Source organism: Hemicordylus capensis, chromosome 4 (assembly GCF_027244095.1).
Source record: "Hemicordylus capensis ecotype Gifberg chromosome 4, rHemCap1.1.pri, whole genome shotgun sequence".
Classification (NCBI taxonomy): domain Eukaryota; kingdom Metazoa; phylum Chordata; class Lepidosauria; order Squamata; family Cordylidae; genus Hemicordylus; species Hemicordylus capensis.
Window position 1 is genome coordinate 102,218,777 of NC_069660.1, and position 21,936 is coordinate 102,240,712.

Genomic DNA, 21,936 nt, shown 5'->3' on the forward strand with positions numbered 1-21,936 from the left:
TACAAATTAAAACTAACTCAGTCACATAACTTCATTCCTTCTATCCGGGACTCCCAGCAGACTAGCCATACCTCACCCTTAAGCATTAATGAACAATTAAAAAATATATATATACCGAGCTCTATACTGCTGATTCTGAGCCCAACGATATTGATCTTTCTATGTTTTTAAAGTGTTTCACTATCCTCTTTGCTACTGATAACAAAGCAGCCTTAGCGCTACCTTTAGGTTAGAGGAATTACAGCTAGCTCTGAAAAATATGGCTAACTCTAAAGCACTTGGGAATAATGGCTTTTCAGTAGAATAGTACAAAGCATTTTCAAACATTTGGCTTCCCAAGTTATTGTTAGTCTTCTCCAAAACTGAATTTTTTTTCCATTGGAGTTTTGTCATTGCCCTTCAGGCATCCTCGAGGCACCTTTATCTCCTACTGTTTAGCTTTAGAGCCTCTGGCTTATGCGGTCAAGGAAAAGTCCTACCATCAATGGCATAACAATTAAAAGATTAGAGCACAAAATAGCTCTATATGCTGACAACACTCCCCTTATTATAGAGGACCCTGGTTATTCTATAACTGCTTTGGCTATTCCATTAATTGATCTAAGTCTGAACGGATGCCTCTGGGGATCCATTCTCCTCTCTCCTTGTTTCATAATTGGAATTTCAAAATTTGCCAAACAGAAATTAAGTACTTAGGAAATATTGTCACCTGTAATATTTATTAATTAAGAGATTTAATATACTGCCCAATCTACAGACTCAGGGTGGTGTACAAACAAGAACAGCATCCTAGATTTTGGGTTGGGGGGATAAGTAACCCCCCCCAAAAAACCCAAAACATAAAAAAAACCCAAAAATTATAGGGCAAATGCCTGGTGGAAAAGAAATGTCTTCAATAAAGTTTTGAAGGCTGAAAGGGAGTGAAGAGGAAGACTGAATCGGGGGGGGGGGAGAGAATTCCAAAGTGAAGGGGCAGCAACAGATAAAGCCCTCCCACGGGCCCCAGTACTATGCACCTCTCTGAGACCAGAGACCAAAAGAAGGGCAACCTGAGAAGTTGCCCTAAGAACAGGGCAACCCAATATCACCTCCTTAATTAATAAGAATCTTAATCTCCTTACCTAACAGCATTTGAGGTAAAATAAACATAATTAAAATGAATCTTCTCCATTTGATCTATGTATTGAGGGGTATCCCCTTATTCATTCCTAAAAGCAGCTTTAGCTGCTCTAAAACTTTTCCACCAGTTTATCTGGCATAAAGACAATCCCAGATTTTCCCTTCGTAAGTTACAATCACCAATTCCAAGGAGGTGTGTGTGTTAGTTTTCCAGATATCCTACAATATCATAGAATATACTTTCTTATTCAGGTCTTTAAATTAAAACACAGTCTTCCCAACCCTCCAGCATAGTCCACTCTTGAACTTTCTTTTGTAAAACCTCTATCATATTGGCTTCTGTTTGGCTCTAAATATTCACAGACCAGAGGTAACTCTCCTCCTACCATCAAAGCTCTGAAAGAAACATGGCATGCTTTGTGCCATCATAATGGCTCTGATCCTTACACCCATGACAAAATAGACCCTTTGGTATAACTCTAGATGGACTCTTGACCAAATTTTAAACACTAATCTCATAAGAACAGCCCTGCTGGATGAGGCCCAAGGCCCATCTAGTCCAGCATCTTGTTTCACACAGTGGCCCACCAGATGCCGCTGGAAGCATACAGGCAGGAGTTGAGGACATGCCCTCTCTCCTGCTGTTACTCCCCTTCAACTGGGCATCCTGCCTTTGAGGCATCCTGCCTTTGAGGCTGGAGGTGGCCTATAGCCCTCCAACTAGTAACCGATGATAGACCTCTCCTTCATGAAGTTATCCAAACCCCTCTTAAAGCCATCCAGGTTGTTTGCTGTCACCACATCTTGTGGCAGAGAATTCCACAAGCTGATTATGTGTTGTGTGAAAAAATACTTCCATTTGTTGGTCCTAAATTTCCTGGCAATCAATTTCATGGGATGACCCCTGGTTCTAGTGTTATGTATCAGGGGGAAGAATTTCTCTCCATCCACTTTCTCCACACTATGCATGATTTTATAGACCTCTAACATGTCTCCCTGCAGTCATCTTTTTTCTAAACTAAATAGCCCCAGGTGTTGTAGCCTTGCCTCATAAGAAAGGTGCTCTAGGCCCCCGATCATCTTGGTTGTCCTCTTCTGCACCTTTTCCGGTTCTACAATGTCCTTTTTTAGATGTGGTGACAAGAATTGTACACAGTACTCCAGGTGTGGCTGCACCATAGTTTTGTATAAGGGCATGATAATATTAGCAGTTTTATTTTCATTTTCCTTCCTAATGATCCCTAGCATGGAATTGGCCTTTTTCACAGCTGCCACACATTGAGTTGGCACTTTCAACAAGCTATCCACCATGACCCCGAGATCCCTTTGCTGGTTAGTCACCAACAGCTCAGATCCTATCAGCTTATACTTGAAGTTGGGGTTTTTCATCCCAATGTGCATTACTTTACACTTGCCAACACTGAACCGCATTTGCCATTTTGTCACCCACTCCCCCAGTTTGGAGAGATCCTTTTGCAGCTCCTTACAATCCATTTTGGATTTCACTACCCGAAAGAGTTTGGTAACATCTGCAAATCTGGCCACCTCACTGCTGACTCCTACTTCTAGATCTCAATTTCCAGACTTTTGAACAGTTGTGCATACAGTATGATCTGCCCTTAAAGACTCAAAGGCAATACCTGCAACTGAAACATGCTATAATATCCAGATTTGGGCTCTCGGCTCTAGGTGTTTCTGAAGTACCTGGAGTTTTAGAGCATATCATTTGCACTGTTATTCTGCCTAAACTCAACATATGCTTATACCGCTGGTACATGTCCCACAAGAAATATGACTTACCGCTCCTATGTCTAAGTGGAATGAAGAATTTGAAACCCAGTTCCTTCCAGCCCAGTGGACCAATGCTCTAGCAAGCATAAAATCTTCTACCATAGATCTTAAACTGAGGCTTATCCAGCAAAATATTCTGTACTTATTGGAACTTAAATGCTTATTCTGCAAACATATCACTGCTTCTCCCTTATGTTGGTGCTGTGGTGTTGCTGAGGGCTCCCTAATTCATATGATGTGGAGCTGCAATATAATAGCTCCCTTTTGGCAAGATGTGATTGACCACATCAACCTAGTTTTGCATTCCAGTTTTAAATTATGTTACAGAACAATCCTTCTTGGTTATTTATCACATGTCTAGAACCTCTCCTGGGATAGCAGATCACGGCTCTCCTGTGCATTATTTGTCACCAAGCGTATTATTTTACAGTGTTGGAAAGATCATTTCAGCCTCTCATTTTATCAGTGGATAGAAGACCTCTCTAATCTCTCATTTTTTGAAATGACAACTTGCCGTTGTATGCTGACAGAGGACTCCCATACCAGGATCTGGAAGAACTATTTAGAGTTATTTGCATAATTTCCTCTGTTTATTTCAAATCAATGTTAACCCATTCATCTCCCCCCAACTTTTCTGTTTGTTTCTGGGGATTTTCTCATATCCCCACCTTTTTGTTGTAATTACTTTGCTATAACATGGGGTGGGGCGGGGGGGAGAATAAAACTATTAATTAGAAAAAAAGATGAATAGTATATATATTTTGTCTTAACTTGTTAATGTTGCTGTTGATGGCTATCTGCTTGTTGGTTTTGGTCAATATCTGTAATAATCTAATCTATCAACAAGAATACCAACAAGTAGATATATCTAGACCAAATGATTTCCTAATATGCTGCTCTATAAGAATAAAATTGTAATGTATTAGGAACATATAGTGACAGGCAAGGATATATTGTTCGAAGTTTTAACAGTTATGAATTTACTACATCATCCAGAATGGGTGCAGACCCTAATTGTGAATAATATTTTTTTTTCATTCTGTTTAAATAAGTCACAAAATATATTTGTTACATTTATTTATATACTTTCCTTACTACCTAGAGGAAATCAAAGCTATCAAAGACTAACCCCTTCGGGTGGGTTATACAAGTCCTCAGACATTACTGAACAGACTAACCACATCTTATGGTAAACTTTGAAATGAATCTATGGCCCTAACATAAATTTCTAACATTTGGTATCACATATTCAAGTGTGCTGTACATACAATATGTAACCGTGATGAGTAATGGTTCACCAGGAAACCCATCAATTTCCAAAAGTACTTAATCATTGTATTAGCTTACAGTATATTTGGGGGCACAATTCATAACAGCAATTTTTCATATAAAGCCCTGAGTGGCTTAGGAAAATACAAGAGAGCAATTTCTCTCTCATATCAAGCCTTGGTTTGTGTATTTTTAAGTACACAGAATAGCAAAAGCTCTTTATGATGAATAGAGTCAAAATAGGATTTTGATTCTATTCAGCAAAGTCTGTTCTTTTACATGCCCCATCTTCCATGTATTTTAAAGCTGCTTTATTAGTGGCGTTCATAACATCCTGCAGTAATAAATTGCATAGGTTGCATCAAAAATTATAGATGCATATGTTTTATAGTTTTTACAACATTTCTTGCCCAGTATTACATATATCAAAATTGAAAGAAAGACATATCTTACCTTTATTACCAGGAAGACATCTTGAGAGGGGTAAGTAATAGAAAATATGGCTGACCGGGCCAGTGTGGTTATAGCAGCAGGTGGGACATGAGGACGCAACATGCCTTTCATTTGTTCAGAGTTTAAATCAAAGAAGAAGTTCTCTGAAATCTAAAAGATGATTCTAAGTAGTTACAGATTCTGAATTCTTCACTGAATTAAAAATGCTAGAGCTGTTCGCCTCAGTTACACCATAAACAGACATCCATTTACAGTAACAAAACCACCAACACACTCTTTATTATTTATTTAGACCGCCCTTCCAAAAATGGCTCAGGGCGGTTTACACACATAAATAATAAATAAATAAGATGGATTCATGTCCCCAAAGGACTCACAATCTAAAAAGAAATATAAAATAGAGACCAGCAACAGTCACTGGAGGTATTGTGCTGGGAGTGGTAGTAAGTAAGTAAACTAGTAAGTAACTGGCAGGAATTGCAGGGACTATAAGTACTTCTTATATGAGCACTTCCTATCAGGAAAAATATGCTTGTATCAGTAAGTTTTGTACCTATTTAAAAACAAATAAAAAACTACAATGCTAGAGCAAATATATATTTAACAAACTAGTACAAATGCTACAATTACTATATAATTTCAGACCGCAAGAATAACCTTAAAGTACAAAAAGAGTAATTTGCTTAGCTCTGTATCCACTTGCTTTGGGTTCTGAATGAATGCAGGTACTGGCCTCTATCCAAGAGTTATGTGGAAACTTGAATAAAAAAGTTCCTTGGAGACATCTGCATTTCATATGCAGAAATTGCAGGAAATTGAGAAGATCCTCTGTATCAAACTGACACTTTGAGAAATAAAATATTTTCCAGGAAACTGGAATTTTCCATCTGGTTGCATAGGTAACAACCAACAGATGGATGCTAACATGGTCTCAGGATCCAAGAGGAGATGGACAAAATAACACTGCAGTCTGAGAAAGAATATTTTTATTATGTTGCACAGAATTAAGGAACCCAAGTAAGTCAATACAAATATATAAGTTACAAGTGCCAAGAAATTACTGCCCTGGACTAAACTGAAAAGAGAACCAGGCTAAGCAGAGAAGCACTAGTACAGAACTAAATTATGCTAGTACTAATACTAGCTACAATTTATTGTGGCTGCGGATAATGGGAATTGCAGTCCAGTAACAGCTAGAGAGCCTCAATTTGGTCATCCCTGTAGTAGTGCCTCCTACATCTTATTTGTTCATTGTGGCCCAAGCTCAATGATCAATAAAGTAAGCATCAAGTAAATAACTTACCTTTTTCTTTTCTTTAACATCATACAATGCCAAACTCGCAAAAATTGGCTCTATTTCAATTTCAAATCTTTAAAAGGAAAGAAACACATTTTAATTTTATTTATATATAAAACTGAAAACATTTAGCCACTGTAAAAATAGTAGCAAAGGCAACTCACCCCTTACATAACATCACTACAGCGGAGTGCTTCTCTGGGCATAATTTCGCAATCGTATTTTCGTATAATGGAGGGGTAGATTTAGGGCTGCTATGTTTGTACTGGCTCTGCTCCTATTACCTTAATTGTAGCCTAACACACTAAAATAGCAACAAAAGCTCCACCTATTCAATTAAAGGCACATCAACAGAAACTTAGTATCTGTTGGTACCTGAGTCTATCAAGGCAACTAGAGGTATTAGCTCACAAAGTGAGCTGTTGAACCAGCAAAAGGCTGGTGCCAACTTAAGTTTTTATACACCAACAAAAGCCCCACCCCTTCCTGGATCTTCCATGTTCTAGAGCAGGGCTTCTCGACATTAGGTCCCCAGATGTTATTGGACTTCAACTTCCATAATCGGAGTTCAACTTCCATAATCGGAGGCACTGCGTTGCAGTGGTTCCGGTCCTTTCTTGAGGGGAGGGTCCAGAAGGTGGTGCTGGGGGACTACTGCTCGGCCCCGTGGCCGTTGGCCTGTGGGGTCCCGCAGGGATCGGTCTTGTCCCCCATGCTGTTTAACATCTACATGAAGCCGCTGGGAGAGGTCATCTGGGGATTTGGACTGAGTTGTCAGCAATATGCGGATGACACTCAGCTCTATCTCTCCTTGTCATCTGATCCTAGGGAGGCGGTGGATGTCCTGAATCGGGGGCTGGAGGCCGTGATGGGGTGGATGTGGGCTAACAAACTGAAATTGAATCCGGATAAGACGGAGGTACTGTTGGTCAGTAGGAGAGCCAATCGGGATGAGGAGATTTTACCGGTTCTGGATGGGGTTGCACTCCCCTTGAAGGAGCAAGTATGCAGCTTGGGGGTACTACTGGACCTGGCTCTGCTTTTGGAAGCTCAGGTGGAGGCGGTGGCCAGGGGTGCCTTTGCACGGCTTCGGCTGGTGCGCCAGCTGCGTCCCTTTCTCGAGAAGGCAGATCTGGCCACGGTTACCCATGCCTTAGTCACGTTGCGGCTGGATTACTGTAAAGCTCTACGTGGGGCTGCCCTTGAAGAATATCCGGAAACTGCAGCTAGTGCAAAACGCGGCAGCGAGGGTTTTATCCGGAGCTGCCCGTTGGGAACATATCACCCCCATTTTGAAAGAGCTGCACTGGCTGCCGGTTCGTTTCCGGGTCCAATTCAAGGTGCTGGTTTTGACCTTTAAAGCCCTTAACGGTTTGGGCCCGGGGTATTTGAGGGACCGCCTGCTCCCAAGGGTTGCTGCCCGCTTGACAAGGACATCTGAGGGGGCCCTGCTCCGGGTGCCGACAATGAGGGAGGCCCAGCTTTCGTGCACTCGGGACAGGGCCTTCTCTGTTGCTGCCCCTAGACTCTGGAATGCTCTCCCGGTGGCCATTCGTTCCTCAGACTCCATCACGGCTTTTAGAAAGCTTTTAAAGACTTGGCTTTTTACCCAGGCTTTTACATGATCGTCTTTACTGCGGCTTCTCTGTGTTATTATCTGTTATGTTGTCGTGTTTTTATGCTTGTTTATATGTTTTTAGCTTGATGTTTTTATTGCTTTTATTGTATGTTTTAATTTTTGTAAACCGCCTTGGGGTTTTCTTTTAACGAAAGGCGGTACAGAAATGTAAAAATAAATAAAAATAAATAAATAATCTCCAGCCCCAGTGGCCTTTGGCTGGGGATTGTGGGAGTTGAAGTCCAATAAGATCTGGGGACCCAACGTTGAGAATCCCTGTTCTAGAGGAGCTGCTGGTCTCCCCCTTTCCCTGAAAAGGCCCCTTGGAAAGGAAACTGTGAGCCGCAAGGAGATCATTTGACTTGGAGCTGGAGCTCAGCCCTGGCACAACACTGCCTCCATTTCTGGGGACTTGGAGGTGATAGAGGGTCTTCTACATATGCGGCAGAAGCCTCACATGGGGACACTGGGTCCCTAGATCTCCAGGGCTCCTCCAAGTGCTGGGGGAGGGGGACTAGCTCGGGGTCTGTTGGGTCAAAGGGGTTCTTGTCGGGGCCAGGGGTCTCAACTTAAACATGCTCCTTTTCCTCTTCAATTTCTATTCACAGGATCTTCTCCAGGTTGGAGTCTAGATGGACGATAGTACCCTTTATAGGACAATGACATAGGAACAGTCATAGTGTGGGACCTTACCAATCATCTACTCTCAGGATGCTAAATCACTTATTGAGTGAGAGCTATACAAGAGCACAAATTATGAACAGCAGAATCCACAGCACTTAATTGTACCTTGCATGCACCTAAGCCATTAAATCCAAAGAAAACTACTACGCTTCCTCAAAACATTAGTACTGCCTTTTCTGTCTGAAGTGACAGCATACTTGTTATGTTTTACCATTCAGCACTGAAATATACACTTGTCAGGACTACGGGCCAATAAAAGACTCCGAGTATGATCGTCAGGAGCCTTGCCCCCTTAGGCACTGCCTCTCCCTGGCAGACCATGTGCCTTTTGAGTCCAAGGAATCTCATGAGCCCACTTATCTTTAATTACTGCTTCCTTATGTGCTCTTTTCTTTTATAAATCTTTCTCTTCCTGCCTTTAAACCAGGGCTGCACAATTTCAACCCTCTTGCTGTTTTTGGACTACAACTCCTATCACTGCCAGCCACAGTGGCCAACAGTCAAGAATTATAAGAGCTGCAGTCCAACATCTACAGGGGGGCCAAAGTTGCTCAACCCTACCTTAGATCCTGCTTAGGCAACAGAGCATGTCCTATGGATTGTTCAAAATTACTGGCATCTTTGGGAGTCTTTGCTTGCTCCTCATTTTTGCTTCACCTGCTTTTGTGTTTCCGTTATCATGTTCAAACTAACCATGTCTTATTTCCTGAACCACAAGTCTAGCTAGCAACTTTACAACAGGGCCGTGTTCATGGTGGTACCCATGATCTGCAGTTTCGGAACTTGTGGTTTTGCAGATCTGCAGTCGGGCAATATGTACCCAACCTGCAGTTCGTGACTTTGCATAACTGCGGTTTTTGGCAGTGCCATTCTACCCTTACATGGTCATGCTCTTGCTGCACGTGCTCATGAGTGGTGAAAGGAGTTTAGAGGAGGACAGTGGAGTGCTTTGATCTACCTTTTTTGTGCTTCTAAAAGACATTTTGGGTAGCATTTGGCAGAATTCGGTATCCTTAGGGAGAATTCAGAAACCAGTGCTCTGAAGCCTTTGGAAGCTTTTTGGGGCCATTTTGTGGAGCCTTTTTTTGAACTACCACTGTGGAGATTCTTGGAGTCATTTTCTGGAGCCTCTAACAGCATTGTCCTGCCTTCGTAAGATGCTAACTACAACTTTTATAAATTTAATTTTGATGAAATTTTAAATAAAATTTTTGAATTGAAAATTTTCATGTTTATAGTTACAGTACTGTAATTTAAAAAGCAATTAAAAATTAATTTTAAATTTTAAAAATAATTTAAATATCCATTGAAAATTGATTCTCCTTTCACTCTTTGATTGTCACACACTCCTCTATGTGTGTTTACTTGAATTTAATTTAATTTAGTGCTGCTTCTTTGGCCAGTCTACCAACCAATCAGGCCAAGGGGCTTGTGCTGCTAGGTGCTGGACTTCAACAGCAAAGTGAGGAAATATCATGATTATGAATTACTGGAGAAGCTGTGGGACATTGCTGGAGGAGCGAGAGAGTGCAAGAGCAGAAAAGCTGAGGTGGCCAAAGTGCAGTGCTGTGCTCCATCCTTATTTCTGCTTTTACCCTGTCTTTTTGGTGAGTTTTCATTCATTTTCCTGGATCCTAGGAACCTAACCCCCCCAATTCACATTGATTTAATATTTCATTATCCATGTTTTCATTATCTGAAGTTGTAGGCCAGAACAGGACCCCAGTGAATAATGAGGATCACCTCTACTACCAATTCTGCTTATCACCTGTGCACCCTGGAGGCCAGTCTTATAAAGACCACAGGAGGGGCCTTAATCATCCACTGAACCTAACCAGTGACAATTTTAGGTATGTTCCTTCTTAACCATTAATATCCTGGTATAACAAATCAAACCAGTTTAATTATACGAGAAGAGTTTATGTGATTGTGTACATTTTAAACCTGCAAAGTGTTGCTTTACCTGTTTATAGAATTAAGGTTCCTGACCCCCTTCCAAAGGGGAAGAGGGTGTAGCTCAGTGGTAGAGCACATGCCTGTGTGAAACACTGGAGAGTCACTAACAGTCAGAGTAGACAAGATGAATCTGATGTACCAATGGTCAACTTATTATAAAGCAGCTTCATTGGGGGACAAGGCTGTCACTCAATGGAAGAGCATATGCTTTGCACGTAGAAAGTCTCCTAAGAGCCACCGCCAGTCAGTACAGACAATACTTACCTTGATGGCACAAACAAGGTACAAGGCAGCTTCCTATATTCTCTAAGGCTGCAATGCTAAACATGCTTACTGGCGGTACCTTCCATCAGTGGAACTAAGGTGTTAATGCATTTGGACAGTAAACTGTCCCAAAGCCCCACAATATGTATGATTAAGTTGAGCTGCAATCAATGGGACCTACATTAATACATTTAAGAGTAGAGTATTAATCTCAAAGAGATTTATCTAGTTTATACAGTACGTAACCATGCTAATTTATGGGATGAACTACATTTATCCAACCCCTGCAAAATAAATGAGAATTATGCCTTTTCCATCAATGGGACCCTCATCTGTTAACAGCCACACTTATTTTACCCAGCTCCCAGGAGCCTCCCTGTTGGTTTGCATCACCAGGCTTGGAGATTTCAATTTGTATATGCTCAGGATACGCACCGCAATGTGAGCTCCCAGTTTATGGTACATATGGGGACAAGTCGCTTAGTTGGTAGTGGGCTAGTCGCCCCTGGATTTGGCTGCAAACAAAGCAAACTGGAACGGGGATAAGATGCACCCCACTCTCCCCCGATGGGAGCCCCAGCTAAGTAGACTCGAGAGTTAACTATATCAAGTTAACCTTCAAGGACACCCTGTACTTAGAGTTAACCACCTCAATCCCCTCCTTTCACGGGAGATAAAACACACTAACGAGCAGATTATGCCAAGCAGGAAGAAGGTGGATAAGATGGTGAAGTAGTGTTCTCCCCATCACAGAGGAGATGGATCAGTGACATAGGCTCGGAAGTGCACCCATTGAAACTACTGACAGGATTACTAGAGAGCCCATCCTGACACAGATATTCTGTTATGCAACTGCATACTCTGATCCAGGAAAGAATGATCAGAAACAATGCATTTCGAACAGGCCCATCTGGGCCCTTCTACTCAGCAAAGCTTGAGAATAGGCATGTGCTCCCAAGGCACATTTTGGGATACAAGTATTCTCAGTTCAATGACCCAGTGTGCTTCCTCCTGTATTTACACTTGGGACTCCACTACAACAGCGTGCTTCTTTGTGTCTCTCACTTGGGACTCCATCAGATGCTCCAAGAGATCATCTTCGTGGTCCCTTTTATGCAATACTTGGGACTCCACAGGGCACTGTTTCTGCCCTCCTGAACCTTGAAAAGAGCTTGAAATCACTATGTGGATAGGACCTGGTGCCAAACCATCCAGCTTGCCGTGCACCTATAGGACGCTGGATCCACAGAGAAGCCATTCTCATGGGCATCCCTCCTTATACTAATCCTTGCAGCCCTCCTGCTCTCACTGTCCCTGAAGGACGTGTCTCCAGCTGCTCGAAGCCCCGTTGCCTAGAGGCAGGTACATGATGGCGGTTGTCCAGCTCTCAGGACTAGGGATGTGCACGGAACTGGAGGGAGGTGGCTCGAAGGGGGGGGGGACATACCTTTAACGGCGGGGAAGGTGCCATTACCCCTCCCACCATGTTTTCCCCACCGGCGCTCCATTTTAAAAGTGTCCATCGGGGCGGCAGCATACCACACAGGCACGGATACGATGTACATGCTGTGTGCAGGCTGCTGAGAACAAGAAAGCAGGCCAGGGAGCTTTTTTCGGAAACACAGTGCCACAACCAGAATGGCAGCGGAGCAGTGGAGGGGCAGGTAAGGACCTGTGTTCATGCTCCTTAAAGCTATCGCTCACCTCCTGCCTGCACGAAACATTCCATGCACATCCCTAATTTTTATATGAAAATGTTGACAACTTTAGAAGAAGCTGGTTTCAAATCTCAGAAATATGTAAGTATGTATGTTTACGAGTGCAATATTCATGCTCCTTAAAAGCACAGATACTAATAAACAAGAAGAATACAACTATGGCTTCTTTTCAAAAAGCACAAGATACATATGAACTCTGTATTTTAAAGGCAAACATGGACTTTTTCATATCTAATATACAGAGTTCTGAAAAAGGACAATCTCAATTGACTGTAGTAATTCATTTCTATATAGCTATTCACTGCAGGATAAATCTTTTAGAACTGTATCTTGGTACGGGGTCTTACAGCACCCTGTAAAAGAAAAGGCCACAGAATCATCTGTATTAGTGGGGTTTAAAGTGGTCTCCCTCTACGAGACAAGCCCAACATATATCTCAGTTATGAGAGGCACTCTAGTCTAACTGGAGCTCCCTAACAAGAAGGGTTGACCTAACTGAGGACACAGAAGATGAATACAGCCATGTGGAAAATCAGTTTTGTGCTTTATATCTCTAAGGGAATACCAGTAAAATTTTACCTCATGTTATTAGAGAAGAGTTATAGGCAATGAACCGGCTGCAGGTAACCCTACATTCAGGAGCTCCACTTCATTAAACTTGTTTAACAGGTTTCTATTCTCCCCAGTGAAAGCTTTGCTAACTCTGTCTGAAGTCTCAAGTCTTAAAGAGACACAATCATGGCTTTCAAGCCTCAACTCTGGCTTCCCGTATCAGTTGTCTGATTAATGCTGTATAGCCTTATCTTAAAAGACTACAACAGTTCTTTTGTAGTCTTTTTTTTTTAACCCAGTTTTATTTTACCCATAGGATAAAAGCCAAATGTAAACAGAGGGAAAACAATCCGGCTTTGACTAGGAAATTAAGGCACACACACTGTTTTGCTTTCCTTTATAAAAGAGGCATTATAGAAATGAGTACTGAGGGTGACTTTGCAACCTTAAAACATTCAAGTGGAACAGACAAATCTCAGCAGCACATAAAATATGGGAAATGAATGGATATGCTTGCATGTGGCATAGGTCAGGTACAGCCGCTACCTTCTGACCAAGAAAAGATCCTAAAAGTGTGACATCTCTGTGGCTCTGTAGAGGTGGTGCCACACCACAGGAGCAGAGGAAGTTGCCTTATACCAAGTATGATCACGGGTCCACCTAGCTCAGTACTGCCTACACTGACTGGTAGTGACTCTCCCAGGTTTCAGATGGGGTCTCTCCCAGCCCTTGATGAAGTTACCAGGGATTGAACATGAGACCTTCTGCATGCAAAGTAGATGCTCTACCACTGAGCTACAGTCCCATCCTCAGACAGACCCTGCCAACCAGCACATGAAGGAAAAAAGCCAGTGACCAGGGGAAACCTAGTTTTGGCCTGTTCAAGCCCTAAACAGAGACCTCTAGCAATGTTGCAAAATGACACTCAGTTTCACATTCTTGTTTTGTACAGTGCAGACTGCTAAAGGATGTTCATTCACCCTTCCGCTCCTCAACTGATGCTGGTAGTGTTAAAAGAGTGGTATGTGCACCACCAAGGCCACAGTCACAGCTCTTAAAAGACAATAGGACCAGAAACTAGCAAACCAAAAATTAACCTGACTGAAATTTTTGCTAACAAGATTTACAAAATTGTGTTTGTTGAAAAAACCAAGTTGTCTATGAAGTGATCCGGTTGCCCAACCAATTAAAAAAACATCCAAGCAGACCTGAACTAAAAGGGATCATATGTGTTGCCATATGATACACATTGTCCCCACCTAAAGAGATCTCTTGTATTAAAAGACATAGATATACAAATATATACAAATATAGGTTCCAGTGTAAAAAAGAATCTGGCTTTGTGTACATATCTCAGAATAATACTTACTTTAAAGACAAGCACTTTACAAGAAGCCGCTGTCCAAAGTGTTCCTTGGGGATTTCAGGGATACCCAGTCTTTCTATTGGCTCCTCCTAGGATACAACACAAACCCAGTAATTAATGCACATGCTGTTTCTATAGAACGAATTGTATTATTAAATGGCTAAAGTAGGCAAAATAGATTTTTCCCTCCTCTTCTAAGACATAAGTACAATTTAATCTTCAAGGCTTAACAACATGTGGCATTTTCTGCAACTATAAATAACAGTGAAGGGATTTAATTTAGGGTGGCTACATAGTAATGGGTTGGATATCTGTACAGAAAATGTAGTAGAAAGTCATGTCCAAATGCCCACATTTGTACTTTAATCGCATGCTACTTCAGGCAACTTTTGTAGCAGTCACAAAAAACCAACACAAAATTAATATGCACTTTATGCCTTTAAATCTTTGGCTAACTTAAACTTCCTTGTAATCTACACCTTCAGTAGGAGCTGGCAAAGACTTTTGGCTAGAAGCAAAGTATCTAAAAATCTGCATACACATATGGCATTATGGAATGCTGCAGAATCCAGTAGCTGAATAAGAGAACTTTAGCATTTGTTAGGTTTCCAGTTCTCATGCTCACAGAGAAGAATGTGTGAACACGTGAACAGTTTAGTCTCAAAAGGTAAAGAAGTCCCTGGTAGGTCCTCACACTCTATACAGCTCACCATTCTTCCCATTTCTCACTCTTTTTTGTACATTTCCTAAAATTCAAGGCTTCATATATTTTCACTATAATGGGCAAATGTCCAATAGTTTGCTACAGAGGTGGCAAATCAAAGGAGAAATGGTGCTAATGTTGATGCTCGAGGACATGACTGATATCATTAGTCTCAGGTACTCTCATGATACCTCATCTGGGGCTGGATGCAATGCAAAAAGCTCCTTGTGTCTGTTCGACTTCCTTCGATCATCATTTTGATGATCAATTTCTTCATTTGGTGTTCGATCCAGAAGATTTGGAAGCAGGGCATCTGGAAGGGAGTTTTTCAGGTCAAAAATACTGCAAGCCCAGCTGCCACGCGGTGTATCATCTATCGACATGGACCGTCTTTTAAGATCATCCTGGGATTGAAGAAATTAAATGTAATTTGCTATATGAAATCAGGAGAAATCTGTCATTTCTCTAACAAAACTTTTACAGTGGTAAGATACACTACTTGTTCATCCTGGTAGTTGTTGCCATCTGGAGCCTCATCAGACTCGAAGATCTGTTTGGGCAGGCCTCTCTGCCTCTCCTTCTGCTTGTCTAACGTGTTGGGGTTAAATCCTGTTCCCAATTTGTGGTATCTATTCAAAACAGAACAGATTAACCATAAATAAGTACAATGTATTAACAATATATGAAAGTCTTAAATAATTCAGTTAAAAGAAGTGTTCATATAATCCTTCAAATCTAGATTTAATGTGGGTTACCAACATTAGCATGATTGTATGAACGCACACCCAGGCAGGAATCTCAGATTCATCTTGGGCTATAAATTACCTTGACATTGGTTTGCCCAACCATGCTAATGTCAGTAACCCACATTAAACATAGATTTGAACAAGTGTGTGGAACATAGGACTGTGGGAGAAGCTCTGAGCAGAACTACCATCCCCAGAAACGCACACATCCTCCCAGCAGCCACATGGGCTTCCCAGGCTGCCACTCCCTGCCTACCCCACAAAGCTCCTGAGAATTGCTGTGCCACCCAGCTGCCTGTACTGGGTGGACAGTTAAAAGGCCACCACTGCACTACCTGGGGCAGTTACCCCTCATTCTGCTAACTCCTGGTGGTGGGGACAGGGATTTCCAACAGCAGAAATCCAAGCACACCATCCTTGTTCTATTCGTAAACTGCACTCCTTGTCTGCTGCAGTGAAGAATTGCTGCTAGCCAGTATCCAGTTGCCCACAGAAACCGACAAGTGTAACCTCCAGTTCATCAGCAATGGGATAGTAGAAGTATATGATACATAGCTGAATATGGCACAATTTAAGCACAGTAAATTGTGTTTGGATCATTAAACTACTAGGGATTTTTTGTAAATAGGAAATCTGACAACTGCTGCTTAAAAGATAGCGGGTTGGATCCTAAAGAGTATCAGTGGAAGAAGATGAACTTTCCCATCCCCTTCTCAGCACAGCATCCCCCAAACTACTCCTGAAGGTTGTTGAACCCTCCAGAGCAGGATAATATGGATTGTTGAGAGCAAGAAGTGGGGTACTGGAAAAAATGCCCCTCCCTCTTGCATGAAAGGAAGAAACTTCCATTTGCACAAGAGCAGTCTACGGTGAATAAAACTTGGGTGTGTGAAGTTGATATTTAGTCCTTCTTTAACCATCTTTGGCTGCAGCCCAGAGGCTTTAATGCAGATAGAGAATTCTACATCCTCTAGGGCCCCAAACTGGAAGCAGGTCAGAGGACGTGTCCACGTGGCAGAACAGCAGGCCACCACCCTCCCCCCACACTTCAAAGTAAGCGCACACAGCCCACACTGGGCACAGGCTCATGGTAGACCCTTCTGCCAGGGTGATAGTTGTGTCCCTGCCCTTCTGATTGTTTTTTGTTCAATGCAAGTGCAACACCACCCTGTCCCGTTCCAGTCGGGCATCCTCTTATCACAGGGCCTGAGCCAACACGTCAAACCTGGAAGCGGCAACAAGTTTGTTGATCCACAGTGCGCTAAAGAAGGTCACTAGGCAGGAGGCCTTAAACAACCAGACCTCAAAGTTGGAAAAACAGATATCATTAAAGTGTGACAGCAGCTGTTGTAGGGTTGTTGGAGAAAGAGGGACCCTTGGATCTGGCCACAGGGGGACATCCGCACCCACCCCTCCATCATTCTGCGCACCTGGAAATCAGCCGCAGAGTCCCTGTGGTATTCAGCGGCAGTCCATGAGTTCTAGGTGTTCAGGGCAGCATCGGGGCTGGGCAATCCCATGGCCTCTCCCGGTGGAACATGTGTTGCACTATTGTGTCCACCTGTGTAGCCGGAGCTTGGTGCCGGGGTCCACTGGTGGCAGGCTAGCGGCCCTTGCATTTCAAGTGAAGATGGGGCACACAGGGACTCACATATGTGAATAGGGACTGTAATTCCTCCCAGAGGAAGGCTCCTCAAATACTCTGAAGGGAACTACATTCCTCAGGAATCCCTGTGCTTCACAGCCACCTCATGTGTGTGCCTAACCTTCCCTGTGTCACCCTCCGTCTCCCCCACCCCCGACGCTACCGAGATTCACTGCAGCCACCCAGCTTTCCCCACCCTAATGCTGGGACGGCTTTTAAAGGACTACCACCACCTACCTGGGGCAGCTGCCCCGCACACAGCTGCCTCCTCATGGTGGGGAGCAGGAATTCCGAAGTGGAATTCCAATATTTCCAATGCACATAGCCCTAATCATTGGCACTCCAGATTACAGTTAAAAATACAGGTGCCAACAACAGAAAAGCATAAAACAAAAAATCACGATACATAAAAACAACAACTGTCACCAACACATGATCTCAGTATTACCAGCAAAATACAGAGACCATATTGTGCAGAAAGAATTACAAATAAAATACAAAGCAAAAAATAAAAAATCGTGTGAAATTTGAACACCTCTGACATTATGTATTGTTTATGGTTATTTAATCAGCACTGCCTTGAATACCGAGCCACATAATGAGGGCACACAGAGGTGCACCTAAGTAATTTTAGAGCCTGGAAGTAAAGGCCTTTGGAGGCCCACACCCTCCCAGTTAAATATCATTCCCCTACACACATACACACACACCCCATGACACACTAACAGGTGGATTTTTTGAGGACACAGACTGCAACTGATATCACAAGTATGTAAGAATATAAAAACGTGTATATTTATGCATTAGCAGAAACATTTCAACACACAACATATTCCCATTCCACATATTTATTTCCCCTCTCCGCTGTCTCTAAAGCAGAGGTCACACTCAGCTGCTCAGGGCAGGTCACAGTTACACTCCACCTCCTGGCACAGTGTGGGCCACTGGTCACCACCCAGGACAGACTAAAGAGGATATGGGGGCCCACAGGGGACGTGGAAGCCCTGGACCACTGTTCCCTCTAACAGAAAATCCCAGATGTTCTTAGCTAGAATTCCCAGTATCCTCAGCCAAAGCCCACTGCAGCTAGAGGTTCTGGGAGATGTAGTTAACAACATCAGGGATTCCGTCTTACGGGGAACACTGCCCAGGACCTCTGCCCAGAAGTCCAGGGGGAAGAGCACCTCTGAGGGCACAGCAGGGAAGAAAAGCAGGGCAGAGCCAGGCTAGGAGTGGGTGGAATGGTAACTTTCCCAGAAAATCCCTTACTTCAGAGTAGAAACATAGAGAAGACTAATTGAAATGACTTGGCTGTCATTTCTGATGGGCACTTCAGCTACTGCTGAAATACATTTATCAGTTTTCAAGATGCTACAAGACTTTGTTTTTTGTTATAACAGGCCAACATAGCTTTTCTTCTGGCGTATGTCGAGGAGAAAGGAGGGGGATCAGCATAGCATTTCCATTTTAGGCAATAACCCTGTTTTTGGTTTCACTTCTAGTTTTGCCCACAAAGTATATCTTTATCTGGTTGTGCTCCAGCATTCCTAAGAATGTCACTGGTCAATATGAAAGCCTGGGGTTTAGGAAAGATTTAATACTGAAGGATGTGTTGAGAAACTGACATTCCCGTGCTGTCAAAAGGTGTTATTGATTTCTTACTTTAAGTCTTTCTCTCTTCTTTTTTTAATCTTGGCATTTTCTACTTTGCCCCTGTTTTTGCCTTGTTATGTGTACATCTCTGAGTAGTTAATAACTGTCTTTAAGATAATGCATGATTACAAAAGATCTTGAAAGACAGCAAATGTCACATATACCATGGCTCCAGCCTATGATCACTTACTCATGAATCATCACTGATAGCAGTTGAATTACTCAACTGCAAATGGTCTTTCTTGACTGAATAAAGCAAACTCTTTCACCTAACTTGATACCTGAAACTAACCACCACCAAAGGAAGGTAGGACAGAAAAATGAATAAAAAGATAATGAAAAAATGCCCTATACTTTTTATCCTCCTTCCTGGAAGTTATCCTTGATGACAACTGCCTGAAAGTGATATGATAAATGGATCTGACTTTTAAGACAATATAGCTTAAAATTCATTCTGAAAATCAATGCCCCTCCTTCACATCTAAAGAGTGGTTTAAAACAACCATACATACAAGCGCACACAGAAATACACAACTTACTTTCTGTTCACAATGGCCCAATCTTCTGTGTAACTTCTTACACAATCCCTCACATGAGGGTCCATCTCACTGTGAAGATACAAGAATATAATTATCTCTTCAAACTATACAAACTCAACTTCTTTTTAGACTGACATACTAAACCACCATTCTGTTTTCAATTAATAAATACAGGTTGGCATTTTGCAATCACAGATATGTTATTAATTGCCACCAGGGACTACTGGTTGCTCCCTCATAATCAGAGAGTTGTTAAAACTGAGTAAAAGGAGAAATCCTATACTCCCCCATACTACTGCATACCTTAATAATTATAATATAATATATGCAAGAGTTCTATCCAATTCAACATCATCTAAACAATATGGGCAGTGCTGTGTTCGGGAGCAACCCATACCAGACATATTCATATGGTAGAGGAGGGAAATCCCCAACTACACAAATAACTTGAGGTAGAGATTTCCTTCCCCTACCAGAAGAACGACCAGCCCGCAGGGCTCAATAATAGATGAGGTGGAGCCAGAAGGCAGCAAGAGAGCAGTTGCCAGTACCCAAGCAGTTGGGGCTCCTTTCCCCCTGGCCACTACTGGCTGTAGTGTGATGCTTCCCCATACATAATCAAATAAGTAAGCCCCCGAGGGCTGACAATATTGCGGAAGAAACAACCCACCTCAGCAGACTCACCTAAGTGATTGCTTCCATTCACAGCCCTTTCTCTCCCTTATTAAAAGTTCCCAGCCCCTGATGCTTCTTCCACCTTTATTCCACACCTTCCAGCTCTCACAGGGCCTCTGCTTTTCCAGGTTAAATCAAATCCTATTATATTCCGTTCTTAAAATTACTTCTCAGCTCAGCTAGAATTTCAAGGAATGCGATACCCTTCCCTGGAGTCCCACACCATGCTTTGGCCACTATTGACTTAATCTTCTATTTTCCTCTCCTCGTATAGCTTACACTTCCTTTTCTTTAAAAAGCTGCCTTGATCCCAATGTGTAGCTATGACTGGAGAGGAGAAATAAGACTAAGTATATCACTAGATCCAACTCTGTCAATTCTTTCACCTTGGCCAATGTTCTTCATTGAAAGATCTGGAAGACAATGGCAGCTCCCCATCAGCTCTCTGGCACCACACAGAGGGAACCATTCCCACCATGCAGTGCTGTACTTTGCCCAGCCCTGATGGGTTTCCCTTAAAGGAAACTGAAACCTTCAAGCCCAGCATCACTTTGTAAGGCATGTACATAGTGCTGGCAAGTGTCATACTAATGCTATGGGGAATGTGCTGGAAATGACAACACTCCCCAGCACTCCATGCACACCTTAAGATCGTGCTGGGGCTTGAAAGGGCACTGTTTCACTTAAAGGGCCCACCTTGAGCCCTGGGGAAAGTGCAGCACCACTCAGAAGTGAGTACAGGGGGAAATGGCTATCACTCTGGAGGTTTTTTGTCAAAGTGGCCCCACTTGAAAAATAGTAAAGTTCACTTATTTCGGCCATCGCTAATACATACATACACATAAGTTTATGTCGGATCAAGATTCCAGTCTTTTACTGCTTACCTTTCCTCAGGTACAGCTGACACAAGTGTTCTGCATTCTCGGGGACTGTAAATAACTTCAATATCATCAGAAGGAAATTCAAGCAAATCCCTCAATGGGCCGGATTCTACTGCAAGTGGATGTGTAATAAGGTAATCTTCCAAATCCACTGGATCCACAGGTTCAGTAAGAGGCACCTATTAAAAACAAATCCAACATAGGCAAAATATTCAAAAGGGAAAGCATTTTTTAATACTGAATTTTCAAATTTTTGGTTTCCCTGCAACTAAAACATCACCAGTTCTAGTCTATCTGAAGGCACATGATACAGCAACCTTGCTGAAGCTAGGCAGGTTTCGATCTGTTGACTGTCTGGATAGAAGATAACCTGTGTTCTCTATGTAAGCCTCTTTTGAGACCGATAGTGGAAAAAAGGCAGACACAATGAAGGGTGATATCTGATTTTCAGAGGAATATTTTTAGGGAATGCAAGGACAGCAGAGGGAAGGGTTTGTTGTTGTTTTTAAATGGCCCCTCCTCTCTTGCATGAGCAGCACGTGCAAGTCGAAGCACTAATCTGGATGCTGCCCTAGATAAAAATAAATTGCCCAACGCCCTGCATATATGTTCTGCAGGAAATATTTGTGCTGAACCAATGCATACAGTCAATGCATATAGGGAAGCAGTTGTGCTTTTAGACCTAATAGATAGGTTACTTTCCCTCACTCATGTGTATTTAAGAAATGATATAAGTGGTTTCCCTGTATCAGCAGTACAATGTTAGAACTCAGCACATCAGCATCACTAAGTAGGATTTTTCAATTCTAAAATGCACATTGCTCATGGAGGCTAATCTGTAAGATTCCATTAGTTCTCTCCTCCTCTCCCTGGTCTACCATTATGCCTATGTGGCATAATGTATCCTAGTGCCCAAGGATCTGAGAAAGAAACTGGGAAGTTGCCACTGAAAATCCTACCTCAGCCAAAAAAGTTGATTGGTGACTTTCAAAGATGACACTATTGTC

The 21,936-nt window shown here is 42.4% G+C and overlaps 1 protein-coding gene across 14 annotated transcripts in view; it reads right to left on the minus strand.

Annotated features, from left to right (window-relative positions):
* The window catches only part of DOCK7 (dedicator of cytokinesis 7), a 212,440-nt gene that overhangs the window by 137,743 nt on the left and 52,761 nt on the right, over positions 1–21,936 (minus strand). For all 14 annotated transcript variants that reach the window (XM_053248313.1, XM_053248310.1, XM_053248309.1 and 11 more), the window contains exons 3-9: positions 20,933–21,108; positions 19,374–19,442; positions 15,290–15,419; positions 14,982–15,194; positions 14,091–14,176; positions 5,936–6,002; positions 4,633–4,782 (exon numbers count right to left, since the gene is read on the minus strand). In XM_053248313.1, the coding sequence (XP_053104288.1) occupies positions 4,633–4,782; positions 5,936–6,002; positions 14,091–14,176; positions 14,982–15,194; positions 15,290–15,419; positions 19,374–19,438 (711 nt within the window). In that variant the 5' untranslated portion in view covers positions 19,439–19,442; positions 20,933–21,108. The remainder of the gene's footprint in view (positions 1–4,632; positions 4,783–5,935; positions 6,003–14,090; positions 14,177–14,981; positions 15,195–15,289; positions 15,420–19,373; positions 19,443–20,932; positions 21,109–21,936) is intronic.